The sequence below is a fragment of the Scophthalmus maximus genome, chromosome 15 (assembly GCF_022379125.1).
Source record: "Scophthalmus maximus strain ysfricsl-2021 chromosome 15, ASM2237912v1, whole genome shotgun sequence".
Lineage (NCBI taxonomy): Eukaryota > Metazoa > Chordata > Actinopteri > Pleuronectiformes > Scophthalmidae > Scophthalmus > Scophthalmus maximus.
In genome coordinates this window covers 3777309-3789329 of record NC_061529.1, presented here as the reverse complement: position 1 = coordinate 3789329, position 12021 = coordinate 3777309, and the positions used below count along the sequence as shown (strand labels likewise).

General features: G+C 42.7%; 2 protein-coding genes and 2 gene segments (V, D, J or C); 3 read left to right on the top strand and 1 right to left on the bottom strand.

The window, feature by feature from the left end:
* ccdc177 (coiled-coil domain containing 177) overlaps window positions 1-2523 on the bottom strand; it is a 104807-nt gene extending 102284 nt beyond the window's left edge. For all 3 annotated transcript variants that reach the window (XR_007029756.1, XR_004785360.2, XM_047327173.1), the window contains exon 1: window positions 2213-2523. The gene's annotated coding sequence lies outside the window, so the exon portion shown is untranslated. The remainder of the gene's footprint in view (window positions 1-2212) is intronic.
* The window catches only part of LOC118286322 (M1-specific T cell receptor beta chain), a 33664-nt gene extending 23519 nt beyond the window's left edge, over window positions 1-10145 (top strand). The window contains exon 10 of the mRNA XM_035610670.1: window positions 10063-10145. Within this exon, the coding sequence (XP_035466563.1) occupies window positions 10063-10122 (60 nt within the window). The 3' untranslated portion in view covers window positions 10123-10145. The remainder of the gene's footprint in view (window positions 1-10062) is intronic.
* On the top strand, window positions 3377-5767 carry LOC124849362. The segment is given in 2 exon segments: window positions 3377-3524; window positions 3637-5767. Coding segments are annotated over 2 exon segments (360 nt in total).
* On the top strand, window positions 7813-10438 carry LOC118286308. The segment is given in 5 exon segments: window positions 7813-8084; window positions 9410-9751; window positions 9844-9867; window positions 9956-10062; window positions 10152-10438. Coding segments are annotated over 5 exon segments (681 nt in total).
* The last annotated feature ends 1583 nt before the right edge of the window (window positions 10439-12021 follow it).

Genomic DNA, 12021 nt, shown 5'->3' with positions numbered 1-12021 from the left:
ATGCTAAGTAACATTTTCTAAACCTGCTCTCTCCACAGGTCAGGTGAGCGCCGTTACATTTCAACAATCTCCTCCGCAGATGGTGAAGGAGAATACTAGGGTCCGGATCAACTGCAGTCACGATGATACCAACCTTCTATTGATGCTCTGGTATCAGCAGCGACGGGACAGTCAGTCCATGACCCTCATCGGGTATGGATATGGACAAAGCGCCCAGAGCTACGAGAATCAGTTCAAAGAAGAATTCGAGCTGACGAGAGAGGACACAACAACCGGAGCGCTTACTGTTCACAGTGCGAGCCCGTCGCACTCGGCAGTTTACTTCTGCGCTGCCAGTACACAGTGATGTGGTTTAACTCCACCCCCTCACAAAAAACCCTGATCGTTTATCCTGTAAGTCAGATTTGTGCGTTTACACGAGAAGCACAATGTCTCTTGGAGGAAGCTGTGTTCCTCCTGCAGTGGCACAAACCTGCAGGATGATGTCTCCTGCTCTGGTTGGATTTCTTCTCATCTTGCTTCCATGTAAGTCAATTAGCCACTGAAACAGATATTTAATTGTGTTGTTAAGTTCATCAATGGTTCCCCCCCCCCACAGATCAAACAAATAGTGTGACGTTTCAGCCGTCGCGTCCAAGAATAGTCAAGGAAACATCCAGGGTGGAGATTGCGTGCAGTCACGACGATAACAACCTCTACATGATGTTCTGGTACCAGCAGAAAGAGAGCGGTTCGATGAGCTTGATTGGATACAGCTACTCCGGCAGCGAGCCCGACTACGAGAAGCAGTTCGACGACAATCAGTTTGAGATCACGAGGGAGGACAACCGAGAAGGAGCGCTGATTATTCGCAGTGCGAATCTTACAGACTCGGCTGTGTATTTCTGCGCCGCCAGTACACAGTGATGTGGTCTAGTGTCACCCCGTCACTGAAAACCCTCCATCCCCCTTTTGTTCTGTGGTTGTTGTGGTAAAGAGGCAGAACGGTGGAATCATAGGCTCAGAAGAGCTAATTTACCTTTCATGAAGTGAACACAAAATTTTGACTAATGTGATTATTCAAAGTCAAAATCTCACAGACGCATGTCAATAAAGCTTTTAAAACACTAGACAGACAGAAAGGGAGTGGAATGCCATCACAAGCTCATTTCATCAGACAAATAAATTGGTTATTATTGACTCATTTTCCAAGCTACTTCAGATTTGCCAGATTCTGGTGTCGGATACCAACTACAGGACGTGACGAAACTAAAGTGCTGCCATTTAGAGAAAATCTGATCAAATAACAGATGATTTAATCACTATACTTCTGCTGGATCGGTTGAAAACAATAACACATCTGTGATTTTTCTATCCCCTGTAATAAATAATTAAAATGCATGCCACTGTGAACCGATGATGTTACAGTTCGTACAGTTAGTATGAGTATGATGTGATAATAAGTAGGGATGAAACAGTTAATCGATTAGTAATCGATCACTAAATTAATCGCCAACTATTTTGATAATTGATAATCTGTTCAAGTAGTTTTTATGAAGAAGAAAAAAAGGCAAAATTCTCTGATTCCCGCTTCTTAAATGTGAATATTTTCTGGTTTCTTTGCTCTTTTATAACAGTAAACTAAATATATTTGGTGTGTGTAAAAAAAACAAAAAAACATCATCTTGGGATTTGGGAAACACAATCTTAATTTTTCACAATTTTATGGGACAAAAAACGAATCGATTAATCCAGAAAATAATCGATTATGAAAATTAGTTGCAGCCCTAATATTAAGAACTTAACCAGACAAAGCAACAGCCAAAGGGGGAAATAGATTGTAAAATCAATTCAACACTTAAAAACTCTTTTCATATTTCCTCAAATCAACAGCCTCATCCATGTGCCAAACAACAACCATACGAAATAACATAACAGACTCTACACAGGTTATCAGACCAAAGACTGTTGATCTGGTCCGATGTTGAACACACACTTGCAATGATACGAGTGGTCCATGAAAAAAAAGGTTTTCAAACCAGAGCAGAGAAATATAATTACACATGTGAGCAAAAGCAGCAATTGATTGTTTAACGGTTCAACGAAGCTGCAATTCCCCGATGGCCGCCAGGTGGCGTGAGGGCGAGGAAGGCCTCACTCCGCGGCGCCAACCTCAGCACCGACCAGTCCGACTACAACACCGTGGATACGACTCGTGGCAGGGATGTCTTACCTCGGTCAGAAGTAACTGTGATTCCCGCCGTGTCGCACTAGAGTCCCGAGCAGCAGCAGACGGTCCTTTTTTTCAAACGCAGGTCGAAGAGAAACGTCCCGGTTCCAACTCGAAGGCGACGTGCGCGACCGTTGGCGCGACGGACCGACCGCCTCTGTCTTCTGCTGGCAGCGCCGGTAAAACATCCTTGAGAAAGGGTTTTAGGAGTCCCAGGAGCAACATTGTCACTTTAACTTTTAAAAACTGCGGACTGTAAATGTCTGTTTCTCACGTTTGACGAGCTACATTCACTTATTTACTTAGCTAGACGTCCGCACCACCTGCGACGGTGAATCAGGTGGGCGGGGCATTGTCCCTTTTTAAACAAAAAAGGCTGCGACCAATCATCGTCCACCGAGGCCCAACAGTCAGCAGCCTCTCATCCAATCACCGTTTCAGCGGAGCACATTAACAACGGTATAACTTCTGCGTCTGCCCATGACATCAAGAGTAAAATATATATAATATATATTGACTAAACTGTAAAGCAACACAAATTAATTAATAATGAGTTATTTATTGGAGGCAGACCTGAGACAAAAATTATATTTGTTTCAGTCAGAATAAATTCATTCTAAATTCATTAACTGGAAGAAGGAAAAAAAGGGCTAGTGTTTTGTTACTATTTACCTGATCATATTATGCCATGATCAATCATATATCCTCATCTCGAATAGATTAGCTTTAAGATTTTTCAGGTAATGAGGCATGTCAGACCAACTGTAAAATATATATATATATATATATATGTATATATGAAAATAATGTTTAAAATCATTTCATGGCTTTTCTTCTTGATATCTGATGGATATTGAAAATAATAAATTAAATACATTACTTTGAGTATTTCACAGTTTCCACAGCCTTGGGTTTAGGTTGACACATTCCAGAATCATCCCTACAACATATTATAGATTAAACATTTTAAAAATCTTCCAATATTTAAAATTGACAGTGGCACATTCATCTATTTGTGTTAAGTCGAGAAAATCTACTACAAAATATAAACCTGTATTTATTTGTGATTATAAAACAAAAGTGACGCAGGCATATTTTTCACTCATAAGATCAGCTGCTAGCAGAGGAAGAAGGTGGGGAAGAGGAGGGCTGATGAAGAAGGTTCTCATCTCGCATTTGATCTGTGATAAGTTTGTCAGATGAGTGCGATGTGCAAACGCTTCTCCTCTCGTACTGTATTGCAATAAATGCTGTTTCAATTCCAGGATGTGTCCGGCTTTATACACATGTGGACTTTTACTGTTCGTGCTTACAGGTGAGTCAGACTCTTCTTTCCTCCGATTTTTACACACTCTTGTATCTTTAACATTCACACCAGTGTTCATAGTACGACTGCATTCCTGAATTCAAACTTCTCCCCTTCACAGGGAACGTGGACAGTGTTACCTTTGAACAGTCCTCCTCTCAGGTGGTTAGGGATGGGACCGCGCAGCTCAGGATCAACTGCAGCCACGATGGCAGCAACCTCCAAACGATGCTGTGGTACCAACACAAACAGGGCAGCCGGTCGATGAGCCTCATTGGGCACAGCGTCCTGCTGGCCGACCCCGTCTACGAGGGCCGGTTCAAAGACAGGTTTCAGTTAAAAAGAGACGACGTGCTGAGAGGATCTCTGATCATCCTCACAGCGAGTCCGTCCGACTCAGCGGTGTATTTCTGCGCCGCTAGCACACACTGATGTGGTTTGATACCACTGCTGCACTAAAAACCTCCCGTGGAAAACTAATGACAGCTTCTCCTGACAGTTTCAGTGATCAGAGAGTTATTATGCTGCTTGTTTGTTGTGTTGTAACACATTGGTGTGGCCTTAGTTATTTATTGGATATAATCTATGACCGAGCACCTGGAAATATAAAATCTGGTCCATGTTTTTATAATATCAACATAGTTATGTACCAATACATACTACTGTGTAAAATGTCCGATCTAGCAATGTAAAAGAAAGTGATGACAAAAAAAAGTCCTAATTTGTCCGGATTTGCACCAAAATAGAATGGCTTCATTCTTGGCCCGTGTCCCGACCTTCCACCAAGTTCTATCCAAATCGGGCGCAGTCCTTTCTTGTGCGTAATCCTGCCGACACTCAAACAAACAGACAAACAAATGAACAGGGCTGAAACGTCTACCTCCTTGGAGGAGGTGAAAAGGGCAAAGGAGCCAGAAAGAGGCACAAAATCATTTGGAAAAGTCAAAAGAGGCGGGAACACACGGGCAGCTGAGGCTGTGAAGCTTCATGATCGCGTGAGAGTGCAGATGGAAATAATCATTTCATAATTTGACTACAGCAGCACATTAATACAACTGTAACCGGGTTAGATTTATATGACAACAGACAAACATCAGTTGATATGAAAATATGAAAGCACAATAACTGATCCTCTGCATTTCAGATAAATGAGCAGGTGTTATTTGTCGCGGTCGGTATTATCGCCCTGAACAGTTTCTCATCGGTTGTCACACTCTTGTCAAGCCTCCACTATTTCAACTCCAATTTTTGAATTCTGCGTACAGCCTGACTGGGATTAAAGTATATTAAAATTTAAGAGGTAATCACACAGTGGCCTCTACAGGGTTTATGTGGGATTACACTGGGATTACATTTAAAAAAATCAGACCTTGGTTTATGGAAACCAGGATAACATTTTAAATGGGAGCCATTAAAAATAACTAAACATAGTGAATGAGGTTTAATTAACAAATGTTATATGTCTGTCACATTACATTTGTCAATATGCTTTGTCCCAAGAGTGATTTTATTTTTCTTCAATTAAAATGGTTCCATAAAAGGAAGGCGAGTATATATTTTCATATGAAATGGTTATGGAATAAATTTGAGGACGTCATGTTGTCTACAGGCGTCTTTATCCTCTTTAATGTCATGAATGATAATTGATGTCATTAATTATCTAAGTAATAACATTTTTCTTTTTTAAATGAAAAATTAACTGTAAACTTTTATCTGTTCATGTGAGCAGCTCTTACAAAATAAAACAAAAGTAAATCCTGTTCGTACTCTCTTACTTGTAAATATTGCTTTCCAACTTAAATACGTGTCGTGCAGTTATGATGCCATAACATACAGTTGATGAGGTCACTGGTCGTTGGGCACTGACCCTTTTTCATGCAATTCACTTTATTTTAAGCGAACATCTTTTAGTAAATGTGAGTGTCCTCCGTTCTCAGATAACAGGGTGGATAAAGAGGTGTGACCGTGAGCGACGTCACTTCCTTTGAGAAGTCACAAAAATAGGAACAAACAAAAACCAGTTTCCCCTTTTGCCTTCCCTCTGTTCTTGCATCTTTTCTTAGCAGACACAGAAATAGCAGCAGGCAGACTGGAGCCCGTTCCGCTGTCGGGGCGTCCGACCTGTACAGCTGCTCTCTCTCACAGGGAGAGATGGAGGCTGAGATATGGTGGAGCTTGGGTGGGGGAAGGAGAGAATGAAGAGAAGAAAACACTTCACGTTTTTGTGTGATGCTTTTTCACCGTGGGGACAGGGGGCCACGGTGATACATCCCCATAGAGCCGCTGTACAAAAACCTCGTCCCATTGAAACGCCTTGTGCAGACGACTGTACGCGACCATGAGACTCTTGGTGGAGCAGAACAACATCAATACTCTGAGGGGGCGCTTGATGTCAGGACACGCTGCCACTACAATAATCTATTTACACGCAGAATATTTGTTGTAAAAATCATATTCAGAGCATTTGGCTTCTTCTTTAACTCAAGTCGATACACACAAAATAACATTGGACATCATGAACCTAATCCTGCCGGACTAAACCGCCGCCGTCCTCTGGACTGTTACACGCCTCGACGTTGTTCTTATGGAAAGGTTGGTGACTTTTTGTTGGAGGAGACAGTCAGCGTGACACTGGAGCCGAAGCCTTTTTTGGAAAAGGAACAAAACTCACCGTTTTGGGTAAGTCGTGGTTCACTAAACTAAACCTGGGACGAATCGAAGTGCAGGTGTGAAAGCGAAGCAAACGATATTTCAGATGTTCAGAAAAATCAGAACTATTGAGCTGAGCAGAGAACACTGCGACCTACACTGAGCCTGCTTACTTCGGCCAAGGAACCAAAGTGGCAGTTTTGGGTAAATATTTCCATGTATCACCGCAAATTGATAAAAGAGTGAAAACATTCCAAAGACGGTGGCAGTGGAGCAGTTTCGTGCTCAGTATCTTCGCACTGTGACAATCTCAACGAAGCGTTCTTTGGGGAAGGAACCAAACTGACGGTTCTGGGTAAATATTTCCATTTGTCATAGCAAATTCATAAATGTTCCATTGCTCACGTTGTCTCGGCATAAACAGAAGTATGAGTGAAAACCTTCCAATGATCCCCGTAGTGGAGCAGTTTCATGCTCAGTATCTTCGCACTGTGACAATACCAACGAAGCGTTCTTCGGAAAGGGAACAAAACTGACGGTTTTGGGTAAATATTTCCATTTATCGCAGCAAATTCATAAATGTTCCATTGCTCAAGTTGTCTCGGTATAAACCAAAGTATTAGTAAAAACCTTCCAATGATCCTGGTAGTGGAGCACTTTCATGCTCAGTATCTTTGCACTGTGACAATGCCAACGAAGCGTTCTTCGGAAAGGGAACAAAACTGACGGTTTTGGGTAAGTCCGGATTATTAAACATGGATCAGACGTGATAATCCGTCTGAACTGAAACGGTGCATTGAGAAGCCCAACGTTCCCCTCGGAGCTTTTTGACGACGAGCTCGAGCACCGTGTACCAATTCTGAAGCTTACTTCGGCCAGGGAACAAAAGTGACGGTGCTCGGTAAGTGAAAGGTCCGACGTCGCTCCCGCGGATTCAAGCAGCTCAAGAAATCAAATGGAAACAAGTGAACAGTCGGAGAAAAAGTGGTTTTGCTGCAGAAAACTCAAATGCGCCGCAGGTTCGAAGAAAAGTGACGCGTAGTTCTTTTTTTTTATTTTCACGATAGACTGAATTCAAATGCAGCCAAAGAGAAAAGAAGCAGGGAGCAAAGTGGCAGCAGCACGTGGGTCAGTTAGGAGCACTGATCAGCTGCACCGTGACTCCGGTGGTTACGAGGCTCACTTCGGTGGAGGGACAAGGTTAACTGTTTTAGGTAAGAAACTAGTCTTGCACGTCCAGCCTCCGGTTGGAAATCTGAGCAAATGTAAAAAAGAAAAGAAAACCCCAAACATTGTAATGCGAGTGAGTCTTTATAGAGATCCAGATGACTGTGCTCCAGCTCCTTCCTGGTTTAAGTTTGAGTTTTGAGCTGCTGGGGTCCAACACTGTGTCAGTACGAGGCTTACTTCGGCCACGGAACGAAACTGACTGTTCTAGGTGAGTGAGTTCATCTCAGAGATTTGTATTCCAGACAGCTTGAAAGGAAACAGGAGTTAGTTGTTGTTGTCGTTGTTGGATATTAAAGGACAGTTACGCGGATTAAAGGGAACGGTAAAGTAGAGGATTTTGAGTGACTCCGGTGCTTCAGAGGCTTATTTTGGCGCCGGAACAAAGTTAACGGTCTTAGGTAAGAAAAGCAAGTTCATCACATGTTGCCGGTGTCGAGTTTTGTGAAGATGCCCTGTGTCACTGCGATAAAATGTGCATAGAATAACCCGTCAAATTAAAACAGCAATAGATGTTCCGAACGGTGAAAATACGTTCGAGGAAGATTTGCCTCAAAAGTACCAAAGCTGGAATCATTTTAAAAAGTGTCTCTGGTGAAGAGACGAGAGGAGCTGAGTTTTGTCACAGCCCAGCGTCTCTGTGCTCGTACGGCGAGGCGTACTTTGGATCCGGGACTAAACTCACTGTTTTAGGTAAGAAAACCCGCAGGCTTCACCTCACTGGGCGAGAGTCTCGGGCAGTCTGCTGTCAGAGAGATGAATTCATAAATGATCAGGATCTGAACATGTACGTCAACATGGTATGTTAGATGCTATTGAATTTATTCTGTTTTAAAAGTGCAAAAAGAAGTTATGGTGAGAGAATTCAAGCGTTGTCTACGTGCACAAGTACAAGTACAAGTACAAGTACAAGTACAAGTAGCGCGGCAACAAAAGATTTGGCTCTACGCCCAGAAGGTGACTGTCACGCACCAGTTCTCATCAGCTCGGTGAAACGCTGTGAGTTCACAGAGAGAGGCTTACTTCGGAGCTGGAACTAAACTCACCGTTTTGGGTAAGACGACGGAAAAGAAATAATGAGCAACGCTATTAATGATATTCCGTGGCATACGTGTGCAGTGTTTGATATCTGCCAGGGCTAAGGTTGACCTTTTTCATCTTCTCCTCTGAAATAAGCCTAGGAATCAGTTTAAAACCGCTTGGATCTAATTGTATTCGATGTGAATATTTCTCATGCTTTTCTAGTTTTTCGGGGGGGGGGGATTGAAAAAGAGAAGAAAGTCAGTCTACAGTAGCTGAGCAGTTTTATCTGAAGCCTTGTGTCAGTGTGAGCAACTACGACCCGGCTTACTTTGGCAGCGGCACCAAACTCACAGTGTTGGGTAAGAAAACCAAAAGAAATATAACGGAGGTTTCCAGTCAAAAGAAACGAACAAAAAAAGAACATTTTATGAAATATTATACGTACGATCGATCTGTGTTTGTTGAGTTCAGACGACAGACTCGCCGTTCTAGTTTAATACATTAATTAAAAGCTGTAACAATCAGACGACGTCTTTCTTTCCTTCAAAAGGGGGGGGGGGGGTGTATTTAAATTAAAAGGAGTTCATAAGATGCATGATACAGTGATTGTATTGTTTATGGACTAGCTTGTGAAGTAGGATTTAAAAAGTGAAGGGAGAGAGGATCGTTCAGATCAGTACTGGAGGTATCAGTCACTTTTTACCATGTGAGTCATCGGTGTGCTCTGGAAGTTACCCTGCTTATTTTGGAGAAGGAACCAAGCTCACAGTTCTTGGTAAGATTAATGCTGTAAATGAAATCTTCATTGATTTGTGCAGCCTGTGAAGATTGTGTGTGTAATTCAACTGAATGATCAGTGCTCTTGTGTTTCGTTGCACCTCGATGTTCACGTCTACTACCTGGTGTTAAGATGTCACACTCACATGTACTTGGTGTTGCAGATCTACTGAGCAGCTTCAATTGATTCAGTGATTTATTGTCTTTGTCTGAACCAGAGTACGACGTCAAGCCGCCGGTGGTGAAAGTGCTCGGACCGTCGTCGAGGGAGTGTCGGAACCTGAAGGACAACGAAAGGAGGAAGACCTTGCTGTGTGTGGCCAGTGATTTCTACCCGGACCACGTCAGCGTGTCCTGGCGGGTCGGCGGACAGGAAGTCAGCAGAGGCGTGGCCACTGACAACGCTGCCCTGCGACAAGGGGAGAACTACAAAATCACCAGCAGGCTCAGGGTCTCTGCCGAAGACTGGTTCAAACCAGAGACTGAATTCGAGTGCATCGTCAGCTTCTTCGATGGGACTGGAAACACAAATCATTCAGCTTCAATCTTTGGTGGAAAAGGTTTGTTCACGTGGAACCTGAGAAATAAGCAGAATCTGTTCGTGTAGACCATCATCTGCTCTCGTCTGATCCATTTCTCATTTCTCCACCAGCTCCAGACGATGTCCTGACCAGAGGTGAATATAATAAGTCTCCACAAAGAGTGAGCTGGATGTTTCCTCTTTGAATCAGGGGACTCGTCTGAACCTTTTCTACTCTCTGCAGAAAAATACCTGAGGATCACACAGAAGGCCAAACTCTCCTACGGCGTGTTCATCGTCAAGAGCAGCATCTACGGAGCCTTTGTGGTGTTTCTGGTGTGGAAACTGCAGGTTTGTCAAACCTTCATATATTTCATGTATATTCCATGTAACGGTTGTACTCTACATTAAGACCATGTCTCCCTTTGTGTCCGTGTCAGGGGTCGACCGGAAAGCAGAACAACTGAGAGCGGAGGAAAATCAACTGTTGCTTCATGTGAATACATTCCGTTTCTGTCACAGTCCCTTTGTGCCTGTATATAACTCAGCTCCTAACATGCTGCACACAGCAGATGAACATGCTTATTCGTCTTACACGTTACATCCTGAATGTTAATGTGACAAGGTTGTCACCAGGTTGTTGTAGATACTTCAGGATTCTCTGTGTTTGTGCTGCAAATGTCTGTGTGATCAATTTCTCTTCTCAATAAAAGTATTTCCAGACAAACTTGTTCATTCATTTCTCTTTGACTGTTTTCTCCCGAGTGACCGACTGAGTTTTGTGGTTTGTCCTTCAAAATAAAAAAGAAGATTTTTCTTGGTTTCAACGTTAATTATCATTCAGCATGTTTCTAAAGACCAATCTTTAGTTCAGGCCCCATTCACACATTATCAACTTGAATAATAAAAGGATATGGCGGATCAATTACAGCAACTGTCAGTTGCAGTTAAGATGCCATCAGCCCATCTCATCCTACGCTGACCTGATTCTGTGAGGTATTTCTAGCAGCTCGCCCACCAGACAGATATTTCTGAGAAGACACCAACAGATCTTTTCACCTACACACGCTGAAGCATATCAGCAGAGGGAAACTTCACGAGCGGGTTCATACGTTTTTTCCAATCGGCAAACTGAGCAGTGACTCAAGTTTTGCCAGTAAATCGAACTGATGAATTAACTTACATTGACTGAGTGGAGATTTTTCATTTTTGTCAAATGATTTGAGCCTAATAAAGTGGGTTTATTCGAGTCATATCTATGTTTTCCACGTTGCACGATCATAAGCAGAGTAATGAAGTTTGTATCTCCCTCATGAATAAACTGGAACCGTCAGACACACAGTGAACGTTGAGTCGACCACGTGACAACAGGAAATCGTCGTTTCTCGTCTTTGTGCAGAAGAAGGTCGAAGCTGCTGTTGGTGTGGAGACGAACTGGGGATTGAAACTGTGCAGAGGAGCGGATGTGGTCGCAGAGCGGCCTGCGCGTTGCTCTGCGAGCTGAGGAAAGAGCGGAGGTGCAACCTGCCGCTTCACCACCACATCCGGCTCCGAGGATGCACCTGCGACTCTGCACCAAGCAGCACCCACGCTGCACATCTCTGAGCCAACAGCTGGGAGGAAACTTCCACTTCTGAGTCAACTGAAGCAACAGAATCAACCCAAGTGTGTGTGGTGTCGTACAGACAACAGCTGTTGTTTATGTTGCAGATGAGGACAGATGTTCGACTAAAGAGGGTTATAACAGATCACTTACAAAGTGTTGAACTCTATTTTCCATGTAGAGAGACTATACAACTCTTCTGTACTTATTCTTTCTTCATATTCGAAACATGACGAGACCACATGCTGTCTCGTCAAACTGCAAATGTGTTTGTGTTCCCCTCTGTCCATTTGTTTCCTTGCACAACGTGTGTGTGCTCGCTGCAGCCACGTAAACAGGAGAGCAGCAGGAACATGGTGGAGCGAGACAATGATGCTTGTGATTTTGTGAATAATTGTTATTAAAACTCTGTGATGGAGAAAGATTTTCAAAGCTATAGAGTAAAACTTTTAACTGTGCAGGTTAATGTAAAGATTAAAATATTATTAGTTCATAATAACCGGGCGACAACGAGCGAATGCAAAATGCTGTGCAGTATTTTTCATAAACTTAGGATGTAAAAACAACAATGTGTATATTCTGTGAACTTTCAAAAACCAATACTCATTATCTCAAAAACTGGACAATAATCTTAATTTTAAGATGTTAAGAATCTGTAAATTTCATCTTATGATATTGGGCCGAGACAAAAAGTTATATAGAGAGTG